At 40.7% G+C, this 27739-nt stretch overlaps 1 protein-coding gene across 3 annotated transcripts in view; it reads left to right on the top strand.

The window, feature by feature from the left end:
- The window catches only part of CENPE (centromere protein E), a 51485-nt gene that overhangs the window by 6493 nt on the left and 17253 nt on the right, over positions 1-27739 (top strand). The window contains exons 12-32 of one of the 3 annotated variants that reach the window (XM_078394628.1): positions 598-717; positions 1916-2062; positions 4117-4252; positions 5052-5149; positions 5916-5972; positions 6056-6211; positions 9721-9795; positions 10003-10143; positions 11024-11155; positions 13179-13356; positions 16060-16211; positions 17715-18020; positions 20629-20940; positions 21082-21240; positions 22320-22520; positions 22805-23104; positions 23838-24128; positions 25487-25801; positions 25890-26012; positions 26247-26405; positions 27102-27302. In XM_078394628.1, the coding sequence (XP_078250754.1) occupies positions 598-717; positions 1916-2062; positions 4117-4252; positions 5052-5149; positions 5916-5972; positions 6056-6211; positions 9721-9795; positions 10003-10143; positions 11024-11155; positions 13179-13356; positions 16060-16211; positions 17715-18020; positions 20629-20940; positions 21082-21240; positions 22320-22520; positions 22805-23104; positions 23838-24128; positions 25487-25801; positions 25890-26012; positions 26247-26405; positions 27102-27302 (3759 nt within the window). Of the gene's footprint in view, positions 1-597; positions 718-1915; positions 2063-4116; positions 4253-5051; positions 5150-5915; positions 5973-6055; positions 6212-9720; positions 9796-10002; positions 10144-11020; positions 11156-13178; positions 13357-16059; positions 16212-17714; positions 18021-20628; positions 20941-21081; positions 21241-22319; positions 22521-22804; positions 23105-23837; positions 24129-25486; positions 25802-25889; positions 26013-26246; positions 26406-27101; positions 27303-27739 lie in introns of all 3 variants that reach the window. The other 2 variants (XM_020796366.3, XM_073001849.2) reach the window with 2 other exon arrangements.

The raw sequence follows: 27739 nt of genomic DNA, 5'->3' as shown, positions 1-27739 counted from the left end.
AAATTTAAGACTGAATACTGTTCCACATGTGCCATAAAATTTCTTTTTCAATGCGCTCTAACCTCTGTTTCAAACACAGTCCAGCCTATAAAGATTTTAGCTAATGCCTTTCATTTGGGTCTGCATGCTGGTTTATGGATTGCCTTCTATGGAATTGGAAGAAAGATCCACCCAGTTCTATGTAACAAGTGGAGCGGGCTGTGGTATGAGGTGATCCATTCTCAAACGTTTGAAGCAGAGCAACAGCTGTGTTTGGGCCCCTGGCCACCTATGCTAAAAAGGGCTTACATACTATGGATCTGAAACTTTTAGTTAATGTCCCGTTTACCTGGGCAACTGTGTAAGGGCAATCAAATAAGTCAATTGAAGTCAGAATTAACTTGACAGGATTTAGTTCAATTCATAAGAGACATGGTGCTACATTTTAAAAGCTTTGCACTATGAACAGCATAATCTTGCAGGCCCCATTGGCAGTTACTGTAATAGCAACATTTTTGTTTTGCGATGTCATACCATAAAAGAGAGTTCATGCAGAAGGATTTCTTGTGTTTTCTGCTCATGTCTTGCTCATGTTGACTCTCTGCTTGTCTCTCCCAGTTTGCCAGTACAGCTAAAAAGATGAAAAATACTCCCAAAGTAAATGAAGTTCTTGATGATGATGCTCTGCTGAAGAGGTATCGTAAAGAGATAGAAGACCTGAAACGACAATTAGAAGAAGTAAGTTGATCTTCTAATTAGAAAACAGTCTAAACTTTTAAAAACTCCAGAGATATGAGCTGTTTTAAAATATATTCCTTGCGTACACAGAACTCTTCTTTCTTGTCACCCTGTATATCGTTGTTTAGATCTACCCATTTTTTCTCAGTAGCTGAAGAACCAAACCATGATCTGAGATTAAATCAAGGATGTGGCTCTCCAGGTGCTATTTGCAGTTTCAAACAATCTAAGCCCAGACAGTTTATGGGGAGAGCTTGAGAGTTGCAGTCTCAATGTATTGCGAGAGGCACAGCTTTCCCATCTGTGATTTAGATCGGGGTAAACAACCCCTGCCCAGTTTAGCAACCACCAGAAACCCACTATTCCAGAGAATTTTTTTTAATTTAAAAAACCCCTCTGGAAACTTATGATTTTCTTTTAAAAGAAGCCACGCCCATATCCTTGTTTACACAACCAGATATAAAGCTTATGGGAAAGTTGTCGACTTCCAACCATGCTCAGCTTCTTCCAGAGAGGAGAGAGATTTGCCTGCATAGCCAATGAACTGGGCCCCTTTCTCAACTGTTCTAAACTTGTCCAACCCTGTTTTGAATGGGAGTACAGAGTCAAATCTGGCTGAATTATTGTAACAGACTCATAAAGATCCGTATGCACTCATTAGGTTGCAGAGCAATCCTAGGGAGGCAAGAAAGAAGACATCAGTGGGAGATCCTAAGAGGCTTCTATTAGCTAGATGCAACTGACCAGATGGTGGACAGAGGAAGAGTTTTTTTTAAAAAAAATCAATCAATCATGTCCAGCTTTAATATCTTCGCTCCCAGTGCCTCCAATGAAAAGAGGAATAGTTATATTGTCTCCAGGGCTGATGTAGTTTCTCTGCTGTCCTGAGATCTCCTCCAAAATGTCCCTTTTCAGGCTCTGCTGCTGTCAGAGCTTTGATAGAAGGGACATGATGGCAGTGACACATTTCTGCTTCTCCAAAGAAGAAACTTCCAACAACAGGCATACCATCTCTTTATTCCAGAAGAGGGTAGTCTGCAAGACCCTAAGGCTGTTTTGATTATAGGATTGGTCTTAAGTGCTTCCATCTTAAACGCCAATGTTTAAAATACTTCTGATTCTCTTGAAAAATTGTGTAGGTCTTCTTATTGAAATCATGAACCCTTTCACCATTAAGACAGATGTATTTATTTTTTAGGTTTCGTCTCTTTCTCACACCAAAGATCAACTGGCTCAGCTTCTGGAGGAAAAGAACTCCCTTCAAAAAGAACAGCAGGACAGGATAAGAGCATTAACCGAGATGCTTGTTACTGCATCCTCTTTTGCACGAGAACAAGAGTTGAAAGTAAGCTGGGAGGATTTAAATTCCATAGGACCCTGGAAAATGATTTCTACTACATCTTGTATTAGGACAGAGCAGAATCTAAACTAAAGAAAAAAAGATTTCGAATTCTCTTTTGGTTGTGAGCAAAGCATATTTATTAAAGCTACAAGTTGTTTGTGTGGACCTTGGATCAAGTAATGTCTCTTAAAGGGTTTGAGAACTTCTGTGTTATGGAGCACTTTTAAGATCACCTCATTTGGTCCAAAAATCATTGCTCTGAGCCTTGTGGTGCAGCGAAGGCTCTGCTCGTGATCTGATTTCAATCTTGGTCTCAGATAGCCAGCTCAAGGTTGAGTCATCCTTTTGAGTTCAGTAAGTTGAATATCCAGCTCGGGAGGTGGGGGGCAGTGTGTAGCTTGCATAATTAAACTGTAAATTGCCCAGAAAGTGCTTTAAGTGCTATGGGGCAGTATATAAGCAACACGCTTTGCTTTATGCCTCTTCATTTTGTCTATCTACAAGGCAGATCTGCAAAGCATGGTGTTGCCTTAATTTCTGCTTTCTTAACCAATGAAACGCTTTGTAAACCTTGGCCTTTATTTCATCCCTTCCCCCACCCAAACAAAAGTGGAATGATATGTGTAATAGTTAAGTGAAAGCATACACTTATGCATAATCTTGTTGATTTAAACGTAGTATCATTTGAAGTAACTGTTGAGCAGTCTTTCATTTGTACATATATCGCATCCAGCAAAACCTAAATTGTAGCAATTGTGCTATAGTGTAGTTTTTTTTAACTTCAACAACTTCACCTCAGAAGTACAATAAGCAGTTTCTGCTGCGGCTCAGAGTCACTTACTCTTTGGAGAAAAAAATACTAGCTGCCTGCATAGAATGATGAATACATCTTTACGAAATTCTAATTCTGCAATTCTAATTCTGTTTCCATTCTCCAATTTTCTTAGAAAAGAGAATGGATTGTTGTACGAATGTGACAGTTTTGTTTGGCTGCCGCCCTTTGGGCATTTTGGAGGCTTCTGAGGAGCTTAATATTTTTGGAAACTTCATTAGTTTGTGCATTGAAAGTCATCTGCTTAAGAAGGAAAAGGTCCGGTGAATGATTCTATAATATGGCTTTCAATATCTGTTGACTTGCAACTCCCCATTTCCATCCTCCCATGGCTAGTGATATGATGGGAGTTGGAGTCAAACATATCTGAAGGGCATTGGGTCAAAGTGACTTCCTCAAATGGATCCTACTTCGTTCCACCTTCCTTGAGCATGTAGTGCAAGACTAGCAACATATTCCCTCTAGGCAGAACTATGGATGTGCTTGCTGAGCAAATACAGAATTGGTAGTTGTTTATGTTTAGCAGAACTTGGGTGAAATTACCTTTTTTAGACTACAGTGGTGCCTCACTTAACAATTACCTCGTTAAACAACGAATCCGCTTGACGGTGAGGTTTTTGCGATTGCAAAACGATGTTTCAATGGCCAAAAATCGCTTTACGATGATTGGTTCCCTACTTCAGGAACAGATTCTTCCCATTGCGACGATGTGAAACAGCTGATTGTCAGGTTTCAAAATGGCCACCCCTGTGCAAAATGGCTCCCCGCTGTTTTTGGAGGCATTTTTCACTTTACAGGCACTGGAAAATGGCCGCCCTATGGAGGATCTTTGTTGGACGATTAGATATTTAGCCCATTGGAACGCATTGAACCGGTTTTCAATGCATTTCAATAGGGTTTTTTTTTTCGCTTGACGAGGATTTCGTTCTACAGCGATTTTGCTGGAACAGATTATCCTTGGCAAGCGAGGCACCACTGTACTTTTCTCAGTCTCCCAGCCAGTGTAGTCAAGAAATAACATTTCAAAGCATCCTTTAACTCCTCATTGCCCTGGTTGTGTTTTGTCAAAGGCCTTGAGCAAATAACATCATTGAACATGAATTCCATCTAAAAGCATAGTCCAGGTCACCAGTAAATGCAAGTTGGGGTCACTTTAAATATAAAATGATTCAGCTTGCTTTAGTTCCCCTACATGCCTCAATGTAGTAATATTTTTCTTTTTAAGACTAGACGGAAGAGAAGAGTTACTTGGGCTCCAGGAGCAATAAGCCAGGATGGGGGATTGTGTTTCTTGGAAGATCTTCCTGGTAAAAGCAAACGTTACAAGGCTTCTTTCGCTTCTCTAACAGAGATGGAAGAATGTAAGTGCTTTTCCTGGGGAAAAACATCTTAAGGCAGTACTGTATCTTAAAATAGTGGATACCATGAACTGCAAGTTGAGATTTCAGTATTTCATACTATGTCATCTATCTAGTATTTATTGCGGTGGTCAAACTGATGCCAAACGGTGTTTAAGCTACATGCTGGTTAAATAATACAGAATACTTCTTTTAGATCTGAAGGGGACAGGGAGGAGAGGAATTTTTTTCGCTTAACCTGACAGGCTCATCTCTTGTCCTGGTTGCTTGAGAGGTTTGATTCTGGCACTGGACTCGTGGTACTTGGGGAAACTGGCTGCTGTCCAGGTGTTAGTAAAGAAAAAAGACTTTTCTCCATGATATGAGAACTGTAGTCTTGTCAGATCCCAAGATTCCCTCCTCTCCTTTTAAAATATTTTATTCAAAATATAGGAGAGAATATTTTCTTCAAAATATAGGGGGAGATGGCGTCTAAAAAGTAAAAACAATGGAAGCACATGGGATATAACTGAGGGTTAGGAATATGAATGATTGTAAGTTGAGCATATTCCCAAAACATGTTTAATTAAAATGGATGCTAATAGAGTATATATTCAATAGCACTAATATCAGAAGGGTTTCTTTAGACCATAGAAAGATGAGCAGTACATTTTTATTTTCCAGCCTTGCAGAAGAGCATGCAAGAACCATTAGCTGAGTTAATCAAAACTAGATTGTATCGTGTCATTTAGCACTTCTTGTATTTGGCTCTGTCTTAAATTTGCAGTTCTTATTTTTTTTCCTTTTGGTAAAATATTTTTAGCTGTGTCATCGGAGTTCTCAGAATATGATGATCAAGGCATGATAGCCAGTATTGCACAATCTGCAGAAGAATGGGTTCCAGGATCTGAAATCAATTTTGTAAGTAGTAGAGGTGGACAAAGTACAGTATCTGTTTTTTCCAGCCCAGGGGAGAGCTCTGTCCCTGAATATTTGGTTCCTCAGTAATGCTTTGGGGGCAGAATTAGGGTAGGAGCTACGGCCACTCTTGGGGCATCCTCCACTGTGGACGGCATTTACTGCCACCATCACCAAATGTTAAATAACTGTCAGTAATCTCTAGTAAGCAGTTGTATTTAAATAATGTCCAGCTCTTCCCCACAACTCATGACAGCTTCAGGTTGCATCATCTTTGAGCCATCCATGTATTGGCGTGGGACTACTCAGCATTGTACACAATCAACCTTTCTCTGAGAGAATTTGTCCATGTGAGCACTGGCCTGGATATGTTTTCACATATCCTGTCGTCTTGCCTTTTTTATGCAACTGAATAAACCTTTATTTATTTGATTTATTTGAAATACCATTCTCTGAAGACCTTGTTCCCTACACTATTAGAAGATAAAAATCCTTATTTTTCTGTAGCAGTTGCTAAATTTGTTGCTGCTATTCAGTTCTCCAAGATAATTAAACCTCATGTTATTTAAATATTTTGGGTTTGGTTTTTTGGTGTTTTTTTTTTTCATTTGTTTGTTTTTGCTGCTCAGGAGTTTTTCATGAACTTCTAAGGGAGGAAAGGAAGGATTTTCCACAATTATACACATGATGCATGAGCTTAAGAGGAAATTTAGCTAGGACAGAAGCTCAGGAGGTATTTTATAGCTCACTTAAATATTTCTTGTTCTAGATTCACAAGGACTTTGCAGAGTCTGTCCAGCTTTGTGAAACCCTTGTAGAAGAGAGGGCAAGTCATTTCAACGTTCTTTAGGAAATGTAAGTGAAGTGAGGGTAAAATCTTCTAATCTCTCTTTCTCCTAACTTATGTAGGATAATGCAGTCACTGAACAGCAAGTTATGATTATAAAACTTGAAAATCTGCAATTGGAGAATAAGCAGCTGAGATGTGAGCTCACAGAACTGAGAGAAAAAATGTCAACTGAAGAGTTTGTGGCTCTTGAAAATGAGACTGCAAAAGAGCACGAGGTAAGGAAAGGGGCACTCTGTGTGTGTGTGTGTGTGTGTGTGTGTGTGTGTAAATACAAGGAAATAGAAGCTTTGCTACTTTTGGTGAGCCATCAGTCTGTCTTTTGGTGCTTGTTGTATGCTTCTTGAGTTTCGCAAAGGGCAAAGATGCAATTGCATGAATTATGCAAAGGCACCACAAAGGAGGAGAAAGTGTTTGGTGTCTCATTTTCTTCACAATCTGTCATTTTGTGTTGTGTCTTGTGAATGAGACAGATGTGAAATTTCTTCATGTCCCTAATTCATGTGTATTTTTTATTGTGCTCAAATGGGCTGAGAATTGATAAGATGGTTCATCTGAATTTCCAAACACTCTTCAAAGATTGCTCTTTGTGCAAAGTGTTACCGTTGTTTAGCTGGTCACTGCATATATTGCTGTGGTTAAGCTGTCTCTCCCATGAAGCAGCCGTGGTGGAGTGTACAGAACTCATGCACCAGGTTCATCTAGTGGAATTCCATTAATCAACTGGTTCTGCAGTGACAACAAGTGGGTTCTAATATAGTGAACATCTAACACATTTATCTCTAGTTGTATGCTTTCTGGATGTTCTGATTTCCCACCATTCTGACCAGAGCTTGCAAATTAACTTTTGCAAGCTCTGAATCATGACACAATGTAAGAAAACCAGGTTGTGAAAACCACTTTTAAGATGCCTATGTGTTTCTTCTGGTCTCAAGTACAGTATGAGCATATGGGGCAAAGCACGGTCTGCAATGTTGCCAAATTTGTGAACTATTATCAAAATGCTTACCTGGCTTAGTTATCAGTAGCCATTTAACATCTAGTAAGGACTAGCTTATCTAGTTTTAGAAAGATTTTTTTTAATGATTTTTATTCTGGTGATAGCCCACATTTTCCTTTTGTAGGACCTTCAAGATGGCTTGGCTTAACATCTGTTTATACAGTGGTGCCCTGGATAGTGACGTTAATCCATTCCAGAATTAATGTCGCTATTCGGATTCGTTGCTATGCGGGGGGAGAACGCATAGGAATGCATTAAACTCCATTTAATGCATTCCTATTGGGGAAAAACTCACCGCTAAGTGGGACTCTTCCATAGGGCCGCCTCGGTAAGCGAGGAATCGGCGCGAAAACGCTGCGGGCAGCCATTTTGTTGATCCGGCTGCCATTTTGGAACCGCCGATCAGCTGTTTTCTAAACATCGCAATGCGAAGATTGGTAAGCGAAACGCTTACCGATCATGGCAATGCGATGTTTTGCCACCGAAAACATCGCAATGTGATCGCATTAGCGATTGCAAAAAACGTGTTGCTATGCGGATTCGTCATTAAACGGTTCACTCGTTAAGCGAGGCACCACTGTATTTTGTTACAACATTTTGAACTGTTCTATGTTGATAATAACATAATAATCACGTGCCATCAATTCTGATTTATGGCAACCCTTTTAAGTGTTTTCTAGGAAAAGAATATTCACAAGTGGTTTACCATTCCCTTCCTCTGGGTATACAGCTTACCCAAGGTCACACAGGCTGCTGCTTCTCCCTGGAACCACAGTGGGGAGTCAAACTCCCAACCTCTGGCTCGACAGCCAGCTAGCTAAGCCACTGAGCTTTCTAGCCAGCTGTTCTGTGTTGACAGATCTCTATAAATTGGTAGGTCTACAGTATATCAGAGTCGGGTTTATCTATGACAAAAAAATCCAGTATGTAAATCAATCGGCGGCAGCAGGGTAATAATCAAATTACAGTTGTAAGGAATCCTCTGGTTGTTGTTTTTTTCATTCCTACAACACTCCTATGCAGCATCACTGTATGAAATACAGAAATAATTGGCCTGTGTTACTGAAAGGCAGAACCTCAATCACAGCTCATTAAGACTTATGGGGCATGGGTAGCTGCCTGAAAGAAGGTGGTGTTAGCTGTATCTAATGGGCAGGATAGAAATACAATAAAATAAATAAAATTAAATCTCTGTCTTACCTTACATGTTTCACTGACTATTCAGTGTTACTAGTATTGAGGCTAGTAAAAGCCTTCATAAATAAAGCACTCCTTCATCTCAAAGGGTCTTTCCAAAGCAGTCCCTAAATATGAATCTAAAATCATGATGTGAAGATACAGTACGATGTAACAATTCCGCTGAAGCTCCTCCTTGGACTGCTACAAGTCTGAATCTAGACAAGAGCTCCCTTGAAGAAATCATCTTGGAATCTGCAAAATACAAGGATACAGTGGTGCCTCGCATAACGAGCGCACCGTTTAACAACGAATCCGCATAGCAATCTATTTTTTGCTATCGCTAATGCGATCGCATTGCGATGTTTTGAATGGGAAAACATCGTATTGCGATGATCGGTAAGCGAAACGCATTGCGATGTTTTTAGAACAGCTGATCGGCGGTTCCAGAATGGCCGCCGGGTGCCCAAAATGGCCACCGCAAGCGTTTTTGCGCGCTGCCCTCGCTTACCGAGGCGGTGCTATGGAGGATCTTCGCTGAACTGTGAGTTTTTGCCCCATAGGAACGCATTAAACAAAGTTTAATGCGTTCCTATGGGGTTTTTAGTTCCGTTTAGTGACAATTCTGGATAGCGACGATTAATCTGGAACAGATTAACGTTGCTATGCGGGGCACCATTGTACAGTACTTTTATTAGCCCTAAGGGAGAGTCTAAAATTCACTATACCTTTATTAGGTCAAATATCACAAATAATGTACAAGCTTTGAGTTATCTAGAACAGCCATTCTCAATGGCTTGGCACATTTGTAGGGGGCTACTCCACTAATTCTGCCTATATTTATTTCATATTTCCGTTATGACTGTGGCCATTAAAAAAAAAAGGTTGAGAATGACTGCTCTAGAACCCTTCATCCAAGCCGCAGGGTGTGGGGGGGGTAAGAAAATGTTCATCCTCCATTCATCCTGATGAAGGATTTTGGAGAACATTGACACCATCATGCACTGTTTTGTGGCATTTGGGCTGGACCACTCTATAGATCTGGGAATTCGTGTACACTTGAACTGAAAGGAAGCTGAGATGTAAACGTATGCTATCAATACACTGACCCATCATGAAGAAAAGTAGTACTGTTTTTGTTGATCACACTTGACATATTCGGATGCCCCTGCTGTTTTTGAAAGATTGAGAGGTGTTAAACTGATTCTGCTCAATGTGTTGAGATGTTTCCTAGGACTCTTTCCCACTGATTGGGATAGTCCCAATATTTTATACAGTTGTTATTGTTTAGTTGTTAAGTCATGTCCGATTCTTTGTGACCCCATTGACCAGAGCACGCCAGGCCCTCCTGTCTGCCACAGCCTCCTGGAGTTGGGTCAAATTCATGTTGGTAGCTTTGATGGCACTGTTTTCTACAGTAACAACTGTGTTATTATCTAAGATTCTTGTGTTTTAATTGCACAGCCGGCTTGCATGTGTAATGGGTGATGGCAGATAAACTAAAGCGTGCTGCTTAACTCTCTGTGCTCTTCTGCTTCAATTGCTTCACAGATGCAACTAATGCATGAAATTTCCAACTTAAAGGCTATAATTGCAAATGCTGAAGTTTACAACCAAGATATCCAGGTGAGCTGGTGGCAGTGGTGGTGGTGACTTTGCATACAACAAAATGTACTGCTGGTATTTACTTTGAATCAAACATCTGAATTCTCGGGTTACTTATTCCATATTATGTAATACTGGATAGTGCCTCATATCTCATTAAGCATGGAAACTAAAGAGCATAACTCAAAAAACTGCTCTACACTTGTACTTCTCTTCCTTACTACTCAGGAGGAAATTAAGTTGAAAGATGCACAGCTCAAGGAACAGGAGGATAAAATGAAGATGCTAGAAAATAATGTCACTGAGCTTAAAAATCTGGTAGAAGAATTAAAGGCTGAAAGTGGGAAAAAGGATCAGTCCTTCTCAATAGTAAGTTTGAACCATTATTATCTGCTGTATGAACTTGAAAAACAAACATTTGTATGTTGCAAATTCTAGGTCTATTGATTACAGCCAGGTTAACAATTCTTAAATTGAGTCATTACATATCATTAGTCTTCAAATCTCTTTATTTATTTATTTATTTATTTAACTTATATGCCGCCCACACTACCCAAAGGTCTTGTTACGTTCTCCACCCAGCAGGAGTGGCAAATGATTCCACACAAAGTTCTTGGTTAAAATTACATGGGTTCTGGCCAGGCCTGCTGGAGCTTCCAAATTGGCCTGAATGGACAGAGAGTGTTCAGGCCCCTTGCCTGTGGCTATATATTGTTGGGCCAGATCAGTTGCCGAGGCCAAAAAGTAGGGATGTGGGTGAGATGAGAAGACACATACATGGTTTTGTGACACTGCTGTCTCATCGGAGAAGTCCAGTCTTCTCCTGCCTGGGATCTACACCATAACTATGGATGCTTGCAGTCATGGCCCCACCTTCTGGGATTCTTGCTTGGGAAATGATGCTTAGAAGCTGCTAAGGAGCATGTGAGTTGCCCAAACCCATTTGAAGAGCAGGGGGAAAATAGAATATAAAAGCACTGCAATCTACCTGGCAAACTTGAGGATCTCTATAAATTGACACAGTCTCCAAGCAAAAACCTCTAGGGGGGTGAAAGCCCAGCTAATTCTTGGTGAGGCAGTTTTGATGGAAACAAAGCTTATGTCCACTTTTTTTTCCTGACCACCCTGCTTAAATTTGGAGTCCTGCTAAATCCACATAAGCCAGTGTAATCAAGTTTTCCTTGTTTCTGATTCTGCAAGTTTTTACATGTGTATATATCCTGTAGTGGTATTTTAATTCTTGCAGCAGACCTCAAATAAAGGGTTGGATGAAATGCAACAACTGAAGCAGTCTCTAAGTGATGCTGAAGCAGTAGCACTGGATGCCAAGAAAGAATCATCTTTCCTCAGAAGTGAAAACCTAGCTCTAAAAGAAAAAATGGTAAGATTATTTTTAGTAGCATTTGATGGCTGTATAGTTATAAGGGCTTGCTAGATGAAGAGAATGAACCGTCTTGGAAAGAAGCGGCTATTTCATGCTTGGGATATCTCTATGCAAGATGTGAATGAACAGACACACCTCTTGTGGCCTACTAGCAGTACAGTGGTGCCTCGCATAACGTTTTTAATTGGTTCCAAAAAAACAAACCTTATGCGAAAAAAACTTTATGCGAAACACCATTTCCCATAGGAATGCATTGGAAACCGGTTAATCCGTTCCAATAGGCACGGATTGGCATCCTTAAGCGAAAAAACCCATAGGAAACATTGTTAAACGATACAATGTTTCCTCCATTGGAATGTATTGAAGCCGACTCAATACATTTCAATGGCTTTGCGAAGTCAATTTTTGCAAATTTAAGTGTGTCATAAAAGGGTCAAAAATGGTTTTAAATGCTTGGATTAGCTTCTGCACCCTCTAAAACGGATGCAAAAGTTAATTTGGCTTTGATCTGACTTTTCGTTAATTTATGGTGAATTTTTTTCCCCCAACTTTTGACAGCTGTCAAAATCTGACAGCTCCATTGTTTCCTATGGGGGAGAAAAAAATTCACAAAAAATTAACGAAAAGTCAGATCAACGCCAAATTAAGTATGCACACATTTTAGAAGGTGCACTAACGATTCCAAGCATTTAAAACCGTTTTTCAACATGTTAAGACACTTTTGTAATTGAAAAACTGAACATCGTTAAGTGAAGCAGGGGACCTAAAAAAAAAACGTTAAGCGAAGCATGGTCCCAAAATCGCTATGTGAAAATCGCCCATAGGGAAAAACGTTATACGAAGCACAATCTGACTCTGAAAAAATAAACGTTAAGCGAAAAAAACGTTAAACGAAGCAAACGTTATGCGAGGCACCACTGTATTATACTTAAGCAAAGAGAGAGGCAAAACACAATGGCTGATATCCTTTTCAATACTTATGTGTGTAGAGTTCTAATGGAGGAAACTGCTCCAGTGATCTGATGAACTGTCAGTCTTGTGGCAAGTTGCATGATCAGTAGGGGTGTGCCATTTCTTTCTTTTAACTCCCAGTTCATAAAATTGTCCAATAATTCCCTGGGCAGAATTCTGGGAGTTCCAGCCCACAAACACACCTCCAGACACCTATACACACTTAGACTTCACTTATCTGGGACAGGGCCTAGTTTCCAGCCTGTATGGCTCTCTTGGGGCTAATTGTAAATATACAAAAAAAAAAACCCCACAACAACCTCTTACCTGGTGCTTCCTCAAGAGACTTAGGTCTTTGTGGGAGTTGTAGTTCTTTGAGAAGTGCCCTCTGCATAGCCTAATGGGCAATGAGACTACACTTTTGACAAAGTTCTAGGCCTCCCAGGAAACACCAAGGCAGTTAAAAGCAGCCTAGTAAATAGGCCATCTTCTACTTGAGTGAAATGTGTGCTTGTCAGCTGGAACTTCCAGAATTCTTGGAGAACTCTAAGAATCTGAGTTCAGAAGAAAAACCTGAATGAAACAACCTAAATGATCAGCACCTCATCAGACTGTCACCACAGTTTCTGTACAGCTTGAGTTCTGCACAGCTAAAGATGTGTTGAAAAGCAGGCCTGATTATTGCTTTGTGTTTGGATGAGAAGTGGTTAACTGATGAAAAAGGACTTAGCTTCTTGGATTTTTCCCTTGCTTGGTGTCACTTTGTGCATGGTAATGAGCACAAGAGGATATCCTGAATATGGACCATTGGTGTTCAATATGCCATTGGTGTTATCAATATTTGGGCTGCCCTTTGCTATGTAAAGCTTGACATCCTTTTCCCTGTTGTCAACGTGGGCATGATATTGTGCAGCAATATCAGGCCTTTGCTGGCACTTTGAGTTGTAGATACAGAAGCACAATATCCCACATTCATAAACCAAGGCTTGCTTGTTTGTTTTGAAGAACTGATGTTTTTCTAGCATGTAGTTGGATATAAAATGACAGCATATTATCTTGTGCCATGTAGACCCAACTTTCAGATACTTGCAATCAAATGGAAAAAGACCTTAAGTGTTGCAGAAGCCAGCTAGATGCCGGAAAAGTCACTTACAAAAAAATGCAGTCTGACTTGCAGAAAGAGCTGCAGTTTTATGTACAAGAAAATGCAAAGCTGGTGTCACTTGTGGAGGAGAAGGCTCCTAAAGGTATTGTCTACAAGAATTTATTCTGGATTGTTTTGCTGACCCCAGGAGTGTTTGTTGTGGTGGTGGTGGTTGACATCTGCTGGATGAGCAAAGTGAGATAAATTTTGAAAAGCAGCGCGCGTGCATGCATACACATCTGAAAGGATGAGCAGGAGTGGTTAACACTTGATTTTCCAGAGGTTATTAGATAGCAGTTCGTATCAGCCCTAGCCAGTAGCTAAGCCAGTGTTGACGGTTGATGAGAGTTGCAATTATAATATTTGAGGGAACCCCCAGTTACTTCTTCCCTGGATGTGACTTCTTTTAGAGTGGGTAATTCCCATTGTATCTAAAGCGGGATTGGTTGGTTTAATGATCCAATCCTGATATAACAGTCTTGTCCTGACAAGAACACTGATACGCATGCTCACTTCTCTCTTTCTTCTTCCTCTCCCCATCATAGAGATGCTTCCTACTGAGGCCTTGTATCACCCCAAATTGTGGCATATGCTGATTGTCAACTGATTAATCTATATTAATATATTTCTTTTATTTCTGCATGGCATGCTGCCCTAGCACACAATTCAGACAGGCTGTACAGTCTAAATTAGGCCATCTCTTCTCAAAATGGACTGGGGTCATAAAACAGCCATATTCTTTGACATCCAACTGTTAGATCCCATTAGAGTGTGAAAACAACCAAGTTCATACAAAATGGACCAACCAGTTCTTCATTGGTCCAGTGGATCTTCACTAACTGGCACTAACAATTTCATATGGGCTACTGCCTTTCCTTAAGAATTCACTAGTGCTTTCTAATAGCAGTCTTCCTTTTCATTTTTCTTACATACTTTGAAAGAAACCATGCCTCAAATCCGGAGTGGGCAATGTGTGGCCCTCTAGACATGGGGGTTGCAACTTACATCAGCTCCAGAACGGGCAGTGGTGATTGAAGTTGTAGCTCAGTGCTCATAGTTGCTCACTCCCTGCAGTAAAGCAACAGTTTGTAGGAATATTTGGTTTGTTGAAATCTGTATGTTTCATGGGCTTGTTCAAGCTGCTAAAGACATGCAGTGCAACCAGCCTTAAAGGTTTAAGGAGGAAATATTTTTATAGATTGCCTTTACTGGAAGATTTTCCAAGGCTCAACACTTTTAAATTCTAGACCATAGGACTTGTGCTTTTAGGTAGCCCCATTGGCCTACATTCAGACCAAGGTAAAATTATTTGGGCTACAACTCTCAGAAATGCATGGTTGTTAGCCTTGGGTTTCTGGTGGTTTTTGTCCAAAAAATAAAAGAACTGATTCAGGATTTGAGCTTATGTCCCTTATTCTGATTTATAGGTTTTTTCTGTCCTTTGATGTTTTTGGAACTTAGACGCCATCATTTTTAAATACATATTCTACTTTTTTTGTTGTTTAAATGCCTGTGTTTTCCATTGGTTGTTACCACTCCTGAATCTCTTTTTCATTTCTCATCTTCCTCAGAAAAACAGGGGTATTATTTTGAAATAACTTTAACCTGGCTGTAGGATATTGGTAGGCAGAGCCACTGTGACTGCAGATGAAGAAAATTTCTGAGTGTTTTTTCCCTGCTTTAGAAGAGTTTATATGCTAGAGCTGGAAAAATTTTGTAAGAGATAAGGAGCAACAGAGCATTAAAGTTTGTGAAGACAGAAAGAGGCCTTGAAGAGAGGGACTGAATAAAACTGAGTTTAATGGATCTTGGTTGGCAGGGCATAGTCAAGATGTTTCATGTTTGAGAGAAATGAGAATATGGCACACTCCATCCACTTCATGTACAAAAGCTGGTTTTCATGTATGCCAGCACTAATAATGGACTAGGATCCTTCACAACATTTGGGGCAATTGGCTGTCTTGGGGGATTCAGGACATATTCTCAGTCATAATAGACTGTTTAGGATGGATGTTGGTGGTGAGACATAGTTCTGTTTTCCAGCTTATGAAAACAGTTGGAAAGTACAGGCAGAACAATTGGGAGAACGGTGTTGTTGCCCCCAGCATATTTCACATTAGGCAGTGCTTCGCTCTGCCTAACAGCCCTGGTGGGAGGGAAACAGAATAAACTGGACACAAGGATGGAGGAGGGTCTTTGAGCTTGTTTGTGTTTTGTACATCAGAAATAGAGAGAGGGTATTTGTATCCTAATACGAATATCACTGGGCAGCTGGACTTAACAAGGGTCCAGCCCCCGGGGCCAGACCATCCACTCGCACGTCCTGCTGCGGTTGGCGGCCTCACTCACCTTTCCAGTCACACCCGGAGCGCTGCTGTCTTCCTGCTCAGCTGGCTATTCGGCAGCCATCCAGGGAGCTGCGTTGGGATATTCATATTTGTATATGGATACCCCCATCTCTAATCAGAAACCATGTATTAATCAGTAAAAAAGATTTATATCTTAATGGCTGGAATTTCATTGCTTAACAGAAGTAAGCTGGAACTAAAGTAGACCTATGGAATTGGTGGAACTTACAAAGGAGTTGATTCACCAAATCTCCACTGGTTCAGTGGACATACTCTAGTTGTTGCTTAACTGTGCTAAACAACAGCATTTCAGCCAGTTAGGGCTTCGTCAACAGTTAATAAAGATGAAGAGCAAGAGTTATATAGGATGTTAAAACTTGCAGCACAATTACAGTACAGTATTCTAATTCTGTTTGGTCAATTTTATCTGTTAAGTTTTCAGTCTGTTTTCTTCTTAGACTTGCTATCATCTGTGGAATTGCAAAGAAAGGTAGAAGAATTAAAAAATGAACTGAATAAAGCTGTGGAAGAAAACACAACTTTAAGGAAAGATGCAACTGTGTTTTCAGAAGACAGCTCAGGACAAGACCTTGAGATATTAAGAAAAGAGGTAAAAAAAATACAATATGGGACATTAGAAGCTGTTTCTTATGCTATGGGTTTCTAGCATGATTCCTGAAAATGTTCCTCTTTGCCCATATCCCACTAAGCACAATTAGCTCTTAGTTCTTAACTTTTGCTGTTGGTACACTGAGATCTTTCTTATTCCAATTTCTTTTTGTTACTGTACATCATTTACAAAATCCATGAATGGTGCATGGGCAATGTAGGTAGCTGTCTCCCAGATACTATATTGTAATTGCAATTTATATTTAGAGATTTATGCCTCAGCTGTTGACTTCTTTATTCACAGCAGGTGGGGAATTATGGTTGTAATCTAAGCTTCTGCTTTTTATAGTTTCTTAATAATATTATATTTTTGAAAATGGACACTCCTTTCTCTCTTTAGGTATTCAAAGAGTCTTATTTTATAAATATAGTTGTAGAAGGGGTAGCCGTGTTAGTCTGTGCAAGTATTATAGGTGAAAACAGACTAAAGTTTTAAAAAAAGACAAAAACATAGTGGCACCTTAAAGATTAGCTTTCTATTTTTTAATGTGTGCTTTCATGGACAAGATTTCTGATGAAGTGGATTTGTCCATGAAAGCTCACATTAAAAAATAGAAAAGTTAGTCTTTAAGGTGCCACTGTAATTTTGTCTGTTTGTCTGCTTGTTTGTTTTCACCTCTAATTATTTTATAAATTGACTGGATTGTAAAGTAATTGCATTTTAGTGAGTGGATTAGAGTACTATTGATTAGAGTTGTTGCAGTGTTAGGGATGTGTATTCCTAAGCATTTATAGGATATTGTATAAGTTGTAGAAGCATGTTTCAGAGGTGTGTGTGTGTTGCATTCAAATTAGATTTTTAGGATGAAAAGCCACCCTAACGAGACCTAAAACACATTGGAATCATAAATGTTGTGGCCCATTGCTTTCATTTTTGCTGGTTCCTGGGTGCCATTAAGTTCAAAAGTCACAAGAGCTATTAGTGCTGAAACCAAGCAAAGGCCGAGGTTTGGGGTGTTTTTTTTACAGCATCTGTGAAAAGGGAAGGTTGGTAGCCTTTTCTTTCCCCAGCAAACCCAAGGCAGTGCTTTTGGGGTAGTTCTGGAAGGAAGGAGAGACTCAAATTCATATAGCTTGAACTCTGTGATAGATCAAATGGATAACTTTGCTAAGCTCTAGCCTTTACTATGCTCTAGCTTGCTGGGGCAGTTCCCATCTTCTCAACTGACCTCTTTTACTAAAAAAAATTTAAAATATATGTTCTGGTTGGTTTTTAATTGGAACTGGGTTATTTTAAAACAGGATAATGTCTTGTAACCCTTTGCTCTGAGCAATTTTGAAGAAGGATAAAGAGATAAAATAGAAAGTCTTCCAGTTTCTCTTTGACTTCAGTTTTAAAAATAATTGCATTCTGTATTCAGCCGGAAGGCATCTTACAAAACCCAGCTCTGACCCGTTAAACCTGTGATCTATCCTTTATTGAAAGTATATGTTCTCTTAACAGATTCTTGAAAAATCAGAGATGATCACTTCATTGATTTCTGAAAAAGAGAGCTTGCTTTCTCAAGTAGCTGAAAAGGAGATACTGCTCCAGGAAATGACTGATGCACTAAAATCCAAACAGAATTTTGCAGATGCTGATGAGATAAAGAAGGATGCCGATTTTCAAGAACTGAAGCATCAGTACGATGAACTGGGACAGAAATTATTGACTACATCAGAAGAAAGCAAGCAGATGAAAAACCAAGTAGATCTCCTGTCTGATGAAAACCTCAAGCTAAATACAGCCATTCATGATCTAACCCAAGAGGTGAGTCTTTAGTGGCTACTTCCTAAGATGGAAGATGCTGACATGGCGTAATCTGTGTGAACATCTGTTTCACTGCAAACAGCTTTGCACAAAAAAAAAATTAGATCTGAAAATGTTCAGAGAATCTGGTAGGCATTTGGAACTGCAGGCTTAGTCCTTGCTCCTGTGCTCTTATATTATACAGCCAAAGCCTGACACTTTATGCATTCTTCTACAAAATATATTCTTATCCCACCAGGAGAAAGTAAAGTTTAATAAAGAGTGGTAACTAACTTCTTTCAACCTGAGTGGAGGGCCAAAAAGAAAAAGGATGGGACCAAACGTACAAGCACATTTTAGCTTACAGCTCCTACTAGGTGCATTATAACCCCAACCTTTTCGCCTCCATGGACCGGTTTAGTGGGGGAGTGTCCATGTGGGCAGAGGAGAGGGTGTGTGTGCATCCATGCGTGGGAGGGGCCGTCTGTGCATGGGAGGGGCGTGCATGTGTCTGCGTGTGCAGTGGGGGCAGGAGATTGGTCTCCACAGCCCGGTCCTAGCATGGCTGTGGACTGGGGGTTGGGGACTCCTTCATTAGAGCATTCTAGATTGTGGAAAAAGTCAAAGCTGGAAAACCGTGATACAGTGGTGTGGTGGAAAATGAGGAATGGTGACCATCTGTGGAACCCCTGAAGTTAGGAATGTCCCATTCAAATTTTTTGGGCTCTCTCTCCAAAAATTCCACAGGAAGAATTCTGGGAGTTCCAGCCCAGAGACCCATCCTTCAAGAAACACTTGCATTTTGCTCACCTGGACTGCCTGGCTCTGAGGCTCCATGGCCTCGCTCCAGCTCTTAGTTCCCTTTTGCAATGTACAAAGAAGGGAGCTACAACTGCGCTTCCTGAGAGTGGTAGTCTCGCTGCCCTTTAGGGTACCTCCCAAGGAACTATGACCAGGAAATGCCACCAGTATCCTGCTTGGATTATTACATACAAAATGGAAGTTGTAGGAACGGGCATGGCTGTTAGATGAGGAGCCTGGTCATGCAGCAGGCACATCACTAAGTAGCCATGGTCACTTCCACAGTTTGATACATGACAGTCCCAACAGAACACTGGGTGTTACAAGTGGCCTCCGCGTGTTGCCTCTCACCAGACTGAAATCTCGTCCATTATACGGTCAAGAACTTAAAGGAGTTTTGACTTACTTTCTTTAATATGGTTTCTGGAAAACATAAAAATAAAAGCTTGCAAGTTGCTAAGGGTCAAACTACGCAATATTAGTGTTGGGGGCGAAATGAGCGGGAAAGTGTTAATCTATTAACGTCCTACTTGTCGGTACCCTGTTGGCACCTGGCTAAAGAAAGCAGGCCTTTGGTTTGTTTCAGCATTTCTGATAGTATCATCTTACTGCAGCGGAACTATAGAGTACAACTATAGACATGATGCAGCTCACCATTTTATTATTTACTCTGAAGTAAATGGGGGGGGGGCTGTTCTAGCTCAGAAGCACCACACACAGAATGGGGTGAAACAGTTTCATGTTTCCCTCTATAATGGTTGCCCATTCCAGAAGTTAAAAAAAGAAAACTAGTTTCTTTTGGTGACCACTAAGTCCCCCCCCCTTTTTTTTTTTTTTTCATTTTCTAACTGCAGGGCCAGGAACATACAGTGGTGCCTCGCAAGACGAAATTAATCCATTCCGGAGTTAATGACATCTTGTGATATTTTCGTCTTGCGAGCTGCGATTTCCCATAGGAATGCATTGAAATTTAATTAATGCGTTCCTATGGGTTTTTTTTTTTTAAGTCACCAGTTAGGGAGCTGGGGAAGAACCATCAGAGGACTGGTGGGGGGCCCCTCGCCCAGATCGCCGCCTTAGGGAGGTCCCCTGGGGCTTCCCTTGCACCATCGGAAGACTGGTGGGGGTCACTCCGAGCGACAAGCGGTGCTTGCAAAGGCTTGTCCAGCATCATTTTTTAAGATCACGCCCTTTCCCCCTGCCTTCGGTAAGGCTCCAAATGGAAAAAGGCTTTCCTTTTTTTTCCCCTTTTTCCGTTCGGAGGCTTGCTGAAGGCAGGGGAAAGGGGCGTGGTCTTCAAAAATGGTACTGGGCTAGCCTCTGCAAGCATATTCGTCGTGCAAAAAACAGCCATAGGAAGAATCATCTTGCGAGGCACCAAAAACCTTGCCGGACCCATTCATCTAGCGAGTTTTTCATCCGGCGAGGGAATCATCTTGCGAGACACCACTGTATTTCAGAAGGGAAGAAGCTGGGCATTCCTTATGCATGGTACTGTAGTCCTAATCCAGGTTACTTAGAGTAATCAAGCAAGGAAAGGAGCTGCACACTTAATTCATGTCATATGACATTTAGCCTGAGCTAGTTTCACAGTAGGGTTTTTCATTTGAAAAAACAGCAACAAATTCCGTTTGAAAAGACAGCTTAGATCAGATGGTGTACTTTTTCTCAAGCCATGTATTCATCTGCTGTCCATTTTTTTAAAATAGGCTGAATGGCAGTTTTCTTGGAAAGTCACAGAAACTGTAGGGATTGTGGGATTTCAAACTTTGATTGGTTTTAGTCTGATTAAATATATCATGTCTCTTACTTTAAAACAACCATAAAGCTTTCTTGCAAAATCGAAGAGCTACAGAAGAAGGACTTGGAACAAGAGAAGTTTCTCAGCCTGAAAGAACAGCTTGACGAAGCCCATCAGAAACTGAGTGAAATGGAGCAAGTCAAAGACCAGCTGCAAGCTTTGGAATCTAAAATGGAGGCTGAAGAAGCAGAGAAACAGGCCATAGCTCAAAGACTTCACAAGGGTGAAGAAGAAATAGGAGTGCTAACCCAAGAAAGAGATGAGCTGAAGCAGAACCAGGAAGTTCTTGAGCAGGAAAGGGACCAAATTAAAGCAGAGATGCAAGAAACTGTTTCAAAGGTAAGTTGAAGCAGGAAGCGTAAAAATAAAGGATGGTCAAATCGTGATAGACAGTTCCATAGTGTCACTGCAACAAGCTTCCATGTAACAATAACTCCAGTACAAGTGTTTCTTCTCTTTGTTTCTCTCACGCACATAAAGAACATAGCAATACAGGAAGAACTGAGAAGTACTCATACTTCCCTGAAACAATATCAGAATCATATTAAAGAGCTGGAAGATGCTGTTGCAGAGAGAGACACTCAGATTTCCATTGTCAAAGAATCCCTAGGAAATGCTATTGATGAACAGAAGCAACAGGTAAGAGGCACATAATAAAATTCCCATTTTGGAATAGGAAAGCTTTGGTGAGTTTCATTGGTCTACAGTGTGAATGGGCAGAAAATCCCCTGGATTTATAGGTCGTGCTATTGGTGGTTTGAGGCTGATGGTCAAGGATTTCTGAGTTAAGTCAACCCGTTCCTGAAGGATAGTGGTAAACTCCATGAGATGCTAGACTCCTTATTCCTATCGCCCTCAGCCAGTGCAACCAATGTGAGGAATGGGAGTCAAGAGTGCTGAACCATCTGAAAAGCAAAAAGGCATCACTGTTACAGTTGAGGAAAAATTTGCAAGATACCTAAAAAACCTGCCCATAGTCCTTGCAGTAGAAGCAAATAATACTTAACTGGCACTGCGCTTATCAAAAGACGTGGTGGCGCTGTGGGCTAAACTGCAGAAGCCTGTGCTGCAGGGTCAGAAGACCAGCAGTCGTAAGATCGAATCCACGCAATGGAGTGACCTCCTGTCGCTTTGTCCCAGCTCCTTGCCAACCTAGCAGTTCGAAAGCATACAAATGCGAGTAGATAAATAGGTACTATCTCGGTGGGAAGGTAAAACGGCGTTCCCTAGTCATGCTGGCCACATGACAACGGAAACAGTCTTCAGACAAGCGCTGGCTCTACGGCTTGAAAACGGGATTAGCACCGCCCCCTGGAGTCGGACACGACTAGACTGAAAATGTCAAGGGGAACCTTTACCTTTACTGCACTTGTCAGGACAGGCAGCAGGAGATGAAACAACAAAGTGTCAGAAATGGTGGCCTACTTGCAGTGCAGAGCAGAGGTGCATGCACAGATATTGGATAACTGGACAGCCCTAACACTCTATATATAATTTACCTCAACGAGATTGGAATGATAGCTCCCACAAGTTTGGAGCTTCTCGCTTTATTTCCATGAAGGACCCAGTTGTTCCCTTCCCATGGAAGTGGCTATCCACAACGCCCATCTAGAAAATGAGTGAGGGCATATCTTGAATATAAACCATTCACAAATGATATAGTCTAGTAATTCCTGAGGAAGAAAACTGCTGCCTGATAGCTGCTTGATATCTTCCAGATACTGAAGTTGACCGAAGACTTGGAACTGATCACTATGGAGAAAAATGTAACTAAAGCTGATGCAAGCCAAGTAGAAAATAATGAACTCCAATCACTGAAGGAGCAAATCTTATTCCTTGAGGAAGAGAAAACAACGCTACAACAAGTAATCGAGGACCTACTAGTAGAGAAGAACCGGTGTTTGGAAAGGCACCAGCTGGTAATTGTCATGTCTTATTTGTAATGTGCTACAGTGAGGTCTCCAGAAGAGATACTTTGTGACATTTGATCCGCTGAACTGCTCTTTGATATTTAATAGTGTTTAACCAGACCTCACTATTGGCTGTGTGGGCTAGGATTGCTGGGAGTTGCAGTTCAGCAACATCTGGAGGGCCGCATTTTGCCCAGGTCTATATGCTTTTTGGAAATAGCCTTCAAACAGCTGCATAACAATACAAATTATTTTGAGATTCTCTCTCTCTCTTTCTCTCCCTCTTTTCTAAGCTTGCCAGGGAGGGCCAAAAGCCAGAAACAGAGGCTACCGTGTCTGTTCTAAAAGAAGAGCTCCAACAAGCTCTGAAGAAAATAAGTGAAATGGAAGAACTGAAACAACAATTAAAAACCACCGAGTCTGTCATGGAAGCAGAAATAACAGACAATATGACATTAGTTCAGCAGCTTCACCAGAATGAAGACACACTGAGAGCTCTAAGTCAGGAAAGAGATCATCTCAGAGCCAGTCAGGAGGTTCTCAAAATGGAGATGGACCAACTTAAAGAGGAGCTTCAAGCTACTCAGTCAACGGTAAAATAGAATTCATTTATATATATGGAATAGAATTAGTGGTGGGTGTTTTTTAAATGAAATTTTGTGGGTTGATACATATATATATATTATTTAGCAAAGCTACAGGAATAGGTCAGCCAGCTAACTTTTCTCGCCTTGTTCAGTCCCTTTTGGTCCATGCTACCGCTAAGACCATATTGTTATGAACATCCACAGTTGTCTAGAACAGTGAGAGGTGCAATAGCAAGCTTAAGCCAGCTGACACAGCCAGCAGTCAGGAATTCTGTGTGGAAAGGTCCAAAATATTTGGAGGGCCAATGTTCTAGAGAACCAGTGTTCTAGAAAATTCAAGTAACCTGGATCAGAATCAATGGGTCAAAAACATGCTATTCATTGGCAGAATTCTTGAACAATGGGGCCAGATTTCTTGTTTTTCTCCTTCTCTTTCCTTCTTTCTTCCCAACACTCTCTTTCCCCCATCTCTCTCTCTCTCTCCCCATACCCTGTAGACAGTTTGGAGAGAACAAACTACTCTAAATTGATTACCTTCAGAGTGGATGTTAAATTAGGTCAAGGGCCACACGAGATCAGACCAAAGGCCATTGGTTGCCTACTCTTGTTCAAAAATAAAATTATCAAATATTTCTCCTATCTATGGTTCTCTTCTGCCCCTTCAGAGTCCAAGCCTTGTACAGCCACAAGATTCTATGACTGACTACAAACCTTCTCTTTTATTCCCTTTTTTTTCAAGCTGTCTCTAAAGATACAAGAGCTCCAAGGGAAAGAGAAGGAGCGAGAAGAGTTGCTGGAGATGAAACAACAGCTCTGTGAATCTCGGTTGAAGCAGGACGCCGTGGATCAGTTGGAGGAAGAATTAAAAGCTGAAAAAATGGCGAAGTCTGAAATGGCCCAAAGGCTTTGTGATAGCGAGAGAGAAAGGGAAGCTCTAATCCAGGAAAAGGATGACTTGAAGCAAAAGTTGGACGCCCTTCAGACTGAGAGCAAGGCATTCAGAGAACTGGAAGAAGAGACCAGCTTGAAGGTAAGAAGGAATAGAGTTAACCTAGAGCTTTTCAATAATGTGAGTTAAATTCCCGAAGGCCATCTCAGATAATTTTGCATCTAATGTTGAATGTCTCACAAGCATTTATCTCATTTCTTGGAAAAGCAATGAATATTATTCGTTGGCAATAGATGTGATAACAGTTTGTCTTTTTGCCAACCCCCCTAGATTAGCTGCCTGAAACAGCTGCCTGACCTACAACTGATGGCTGTACTAGCCCTGAGCAGGAGAGAGATACAAATGGGGGCATTTCTCTTTCCTTAACCAGGGTGCTGTTCCTCTCAGGTTTAGGAATGCTGTTTGGAGAGCGAACATGTTGTGGACGTGAAACAGGAGATATGGATTCAAGCAGGCATTAATCTGATAGCAGGGGGATTTGTAAACTCTTAAGAGAAGGCTTTGCTCCAGATCCAGGAGTAAAAAGTGGCTGTGCACGCTCTAACGTATGGGCTTCCTGGCAGCAGATAACCTGCAGAAGGACTTGATCATTTTCATCGCTCCTCCCCCTTCGGCAATATTATAGAACACTTAAATATTCTATTCCCCAAAACTGCATTTTGTGGCAAGATATACCGTATTTTTCTGTTTATAACACGCCCTTTTATAAGGAACCCATCCACCCCCTTTCTAACCCAAAAATTAAGAAAACTTGGCTTTGAGGATTCAGCCTCTTGGCTCACAATGTTGGACCTTAGGAGTCCCTGTTAAATCTGAGCCTATAGGCTCCACCTCCATATCAGTTCCGTAAGGCTGGTAATTGGAGGAGGCTAAGCCTCATGACTGAGGGAAGCCTGTTTACAGAGGCAAGGTATGTGCCGTTTTGTTCTCTCCTCAACTATTTCAGCTTACATCTGTGTAAAAGGCACCCCTCAATTTTTAGTGTAATGGTTTTAGGGAAACGTAGTGTCTTATAAACAGAAAAAATACAGTACATAGAACTGTTTTGTGGCATTTGTACACAGTTGATTTTTAAAAATCCACAAATTTTAGCCCCTTGCCATATAAACTTTTCAAAATGGCCTACATTTTAAAAAAATACCCTATTCCAGCAAATACTTTTTTTACCATTTGAGTACTCTTTTGTCCCATATGTAACTCTTAGGAGCTTTTTAGGAAACTGCAATACTGAGAAGCAGAAGTTATGTTCTGTGGGTACCCCCAAAGTGACCCCATTTGGCAGGAACAATGCAATTTTCTATCAGTTAGGATATTCAAGAAGTGTATATAAAACTTCCTGCAATGCTAATCACCTAATATAGCAGCATTCTCAGTGGACTCAAAAACGACACAGAATCACAAAATTGCTTGATCCATTGTTCTAATCTAACCTTCTTTAGATCCAAAAACTATTAGAGGAGTCATGTGACTTGAAGAAACAGCTTGAGTTGCAAGAGGAGCAGAGTCAGCAGGATGAAGAAAAGTTAAACGAACTACGGGAGCTGAAGGCCACTGTTGAATCCAAAATGGCAGCCACAGAACTGGAGAAAACAGAGTTGGCTGAGAGGTTTCATGCCACTGTGGCGCGTATGAAATCTGTAACCCAGGAAAATGAGAGTCTGAAAACCACTCTACAGACTCTTCAGAATGAGAAAGGCAACCTGATCGAAACTATCCATCGTCTAGGTGAAACTGTCGAGAGAACAGTTACAACGGTGAGTCTTGGTTTTTACAACATACCTAAATATGTTGTTCAGCATAAACTGTGTAGATAACTGAAGTGAGCATGTGCTTTTCTTAAAGAATTTGGAACTGCAAGAACAACTCAGACAGGCGAATAATTCCATGAAGGAGATGGAAGAATCGAGAGAGATCACAGATGAGACTTCTTTGACTTCTAAAGTTCACAAAACCCTGACGCAAATGGTATGAAAATGTTTGGCTTTTAAAGGGCATTTTCAAATTCAGCCTTTTGCACCTTCATTATTAAAGCATCTTTTTCTAAAACAAAGTCATGCTAAGAGAGCCTCTTAAGAATAATTCTCCTCCATTTCATTGGCAGTGCTTTTGTCTTCTCTGTTTCTGTTCTTGTAGCTACTATGCTCACTTACTTATTGAGGGTTTCTGGCTGCTGACCTCAACATTATTATTCTTTTAAAGTTTGAGGACACTGTAACAGAACTGGAGAGATTGCGAGCCCAAGCAAAAACCAGCGAGGAGCAGGTGAACAGACTGAAGGACCAGATTGGGGAGAGAGATCAGTTGCATCAGCAGCTGGAAGCAAAATACATAGAAGAAAAAGAACAGTTAAGGGAGAAGGTAAGGAAATGACTGCAATTTCCTCTTACCTGGTTACAGATTTCTGCCACCTTGTGCTGAAGGTGATGCTGCAGGATACTATTAGATTTATGTTAACACTAATCAGTTTCAAAAAAAAAATCAAATAGCCTTGAGGTGCACAGCAGGCAGTATCCATGTTGAGTTTCATAGCCTTAGAACTGTTGTGAAGACAAACACAGATACACACATAAACATTGTATTTTAGACGTCTAGAGGGGTGGGGTAAAAATCAAATAAATTAATAAATAAAATTATTCTCGTAGACTATACATACTTGCTGAAGAGGGGGGGGGACTAAGGAAAGTATACGTTAAACCTGATACCCATTGTCGTGTAGTGGATAGAGTGATGATGAATTAGGACTCAGGATGCCTGGGTTCTAATCTCTGCTCAGCTGTGGAAATTTACTGAAGGTATGGGGCTGGTAAAGTCACTTCTTTATATATCACACTTTCTTTGAAAACTATTAGTATTGCTGTAAGTCGGTTCTGACTGGACAGGACATAACATAATACGTTAAACCTAATGTTTTAAAATGTCTAAGAAGACCAAAGAAGTGAATTCGGCTCCTTAAGAAAACATGTTTATATTTTCTTTTATGTTGACAGTTTGCCACTAAGTTTGATCAGGAAAGCTGACAATATTCATCTTTTGTACACCACTTTTTGTTGCTAGTTGAATGAAGCGTTAAGTTTGCATATGGGTGAAAAGGATCAATTGCTAGCTGAACTTAAAGATCAGACAGAAAGAGTGCAACAATTGATGAAGGAGAGCACCTTCCTTCAGAAAGAGCGAAATGAGCTCCAGCAGGCTATACAGAATATCAGAGCAGAAAATGACCAACTTCAGACCAGACTGCTTGAAAACACTGCAAAGGTATGTGAGGGAAGATTTTCCAGGACACTAAACTCCAAGTGATGTGTCTTTCTGTTTACTGGTTTGGTGGCAACAAGTAAAAACAGCACACATTATCTAAACATAGGCTAAAGCAACATCAACATTCATCAGACCCCCTACTGAAACAATGCCACATTTCTTGCCTAAAATTCAATAGGAATGAAGCCAACTTGGGCCCCTTGGAATCTTGTTCCACAGTCAGTAAGCTGGTGCAGGAAATGACCTATTTCGTACCTATTTTATCTGTCCCCTCGTGGTTGAAGGACATACTACAGGGTCTCTAGCAAGACTGCAAGAAGGGAGTCTTTTCAGCTCTCCTGATCCCAAACTGTTTAGAACTTTAGGGGATCCAAAAGCAACACCCTTGGATTAAGCACAAAATAGAAGTCATGTGGCCACTTTTAAGGACCAGTGGT

The sequence above is a fragment of the Pogona vitticeps genome, chromosome 5 (genome assembly GCF_051106095.1).
Source record: "Pogona vitticeps strain Pit_001003342236 chromosome 5, PviZW2.1, whole genome shotgun sequence".
Lineage (NCBI taxonomy): Eukaryota > Metazoa > Chordata > Lepidosauria > Squamata > Agamidae > Pogona > Pogona vitticeps.
Note: the sequence above shows the minus strand (reverse complement) of the source record. Positions and strands in the feature narration are given on the sequence as shown.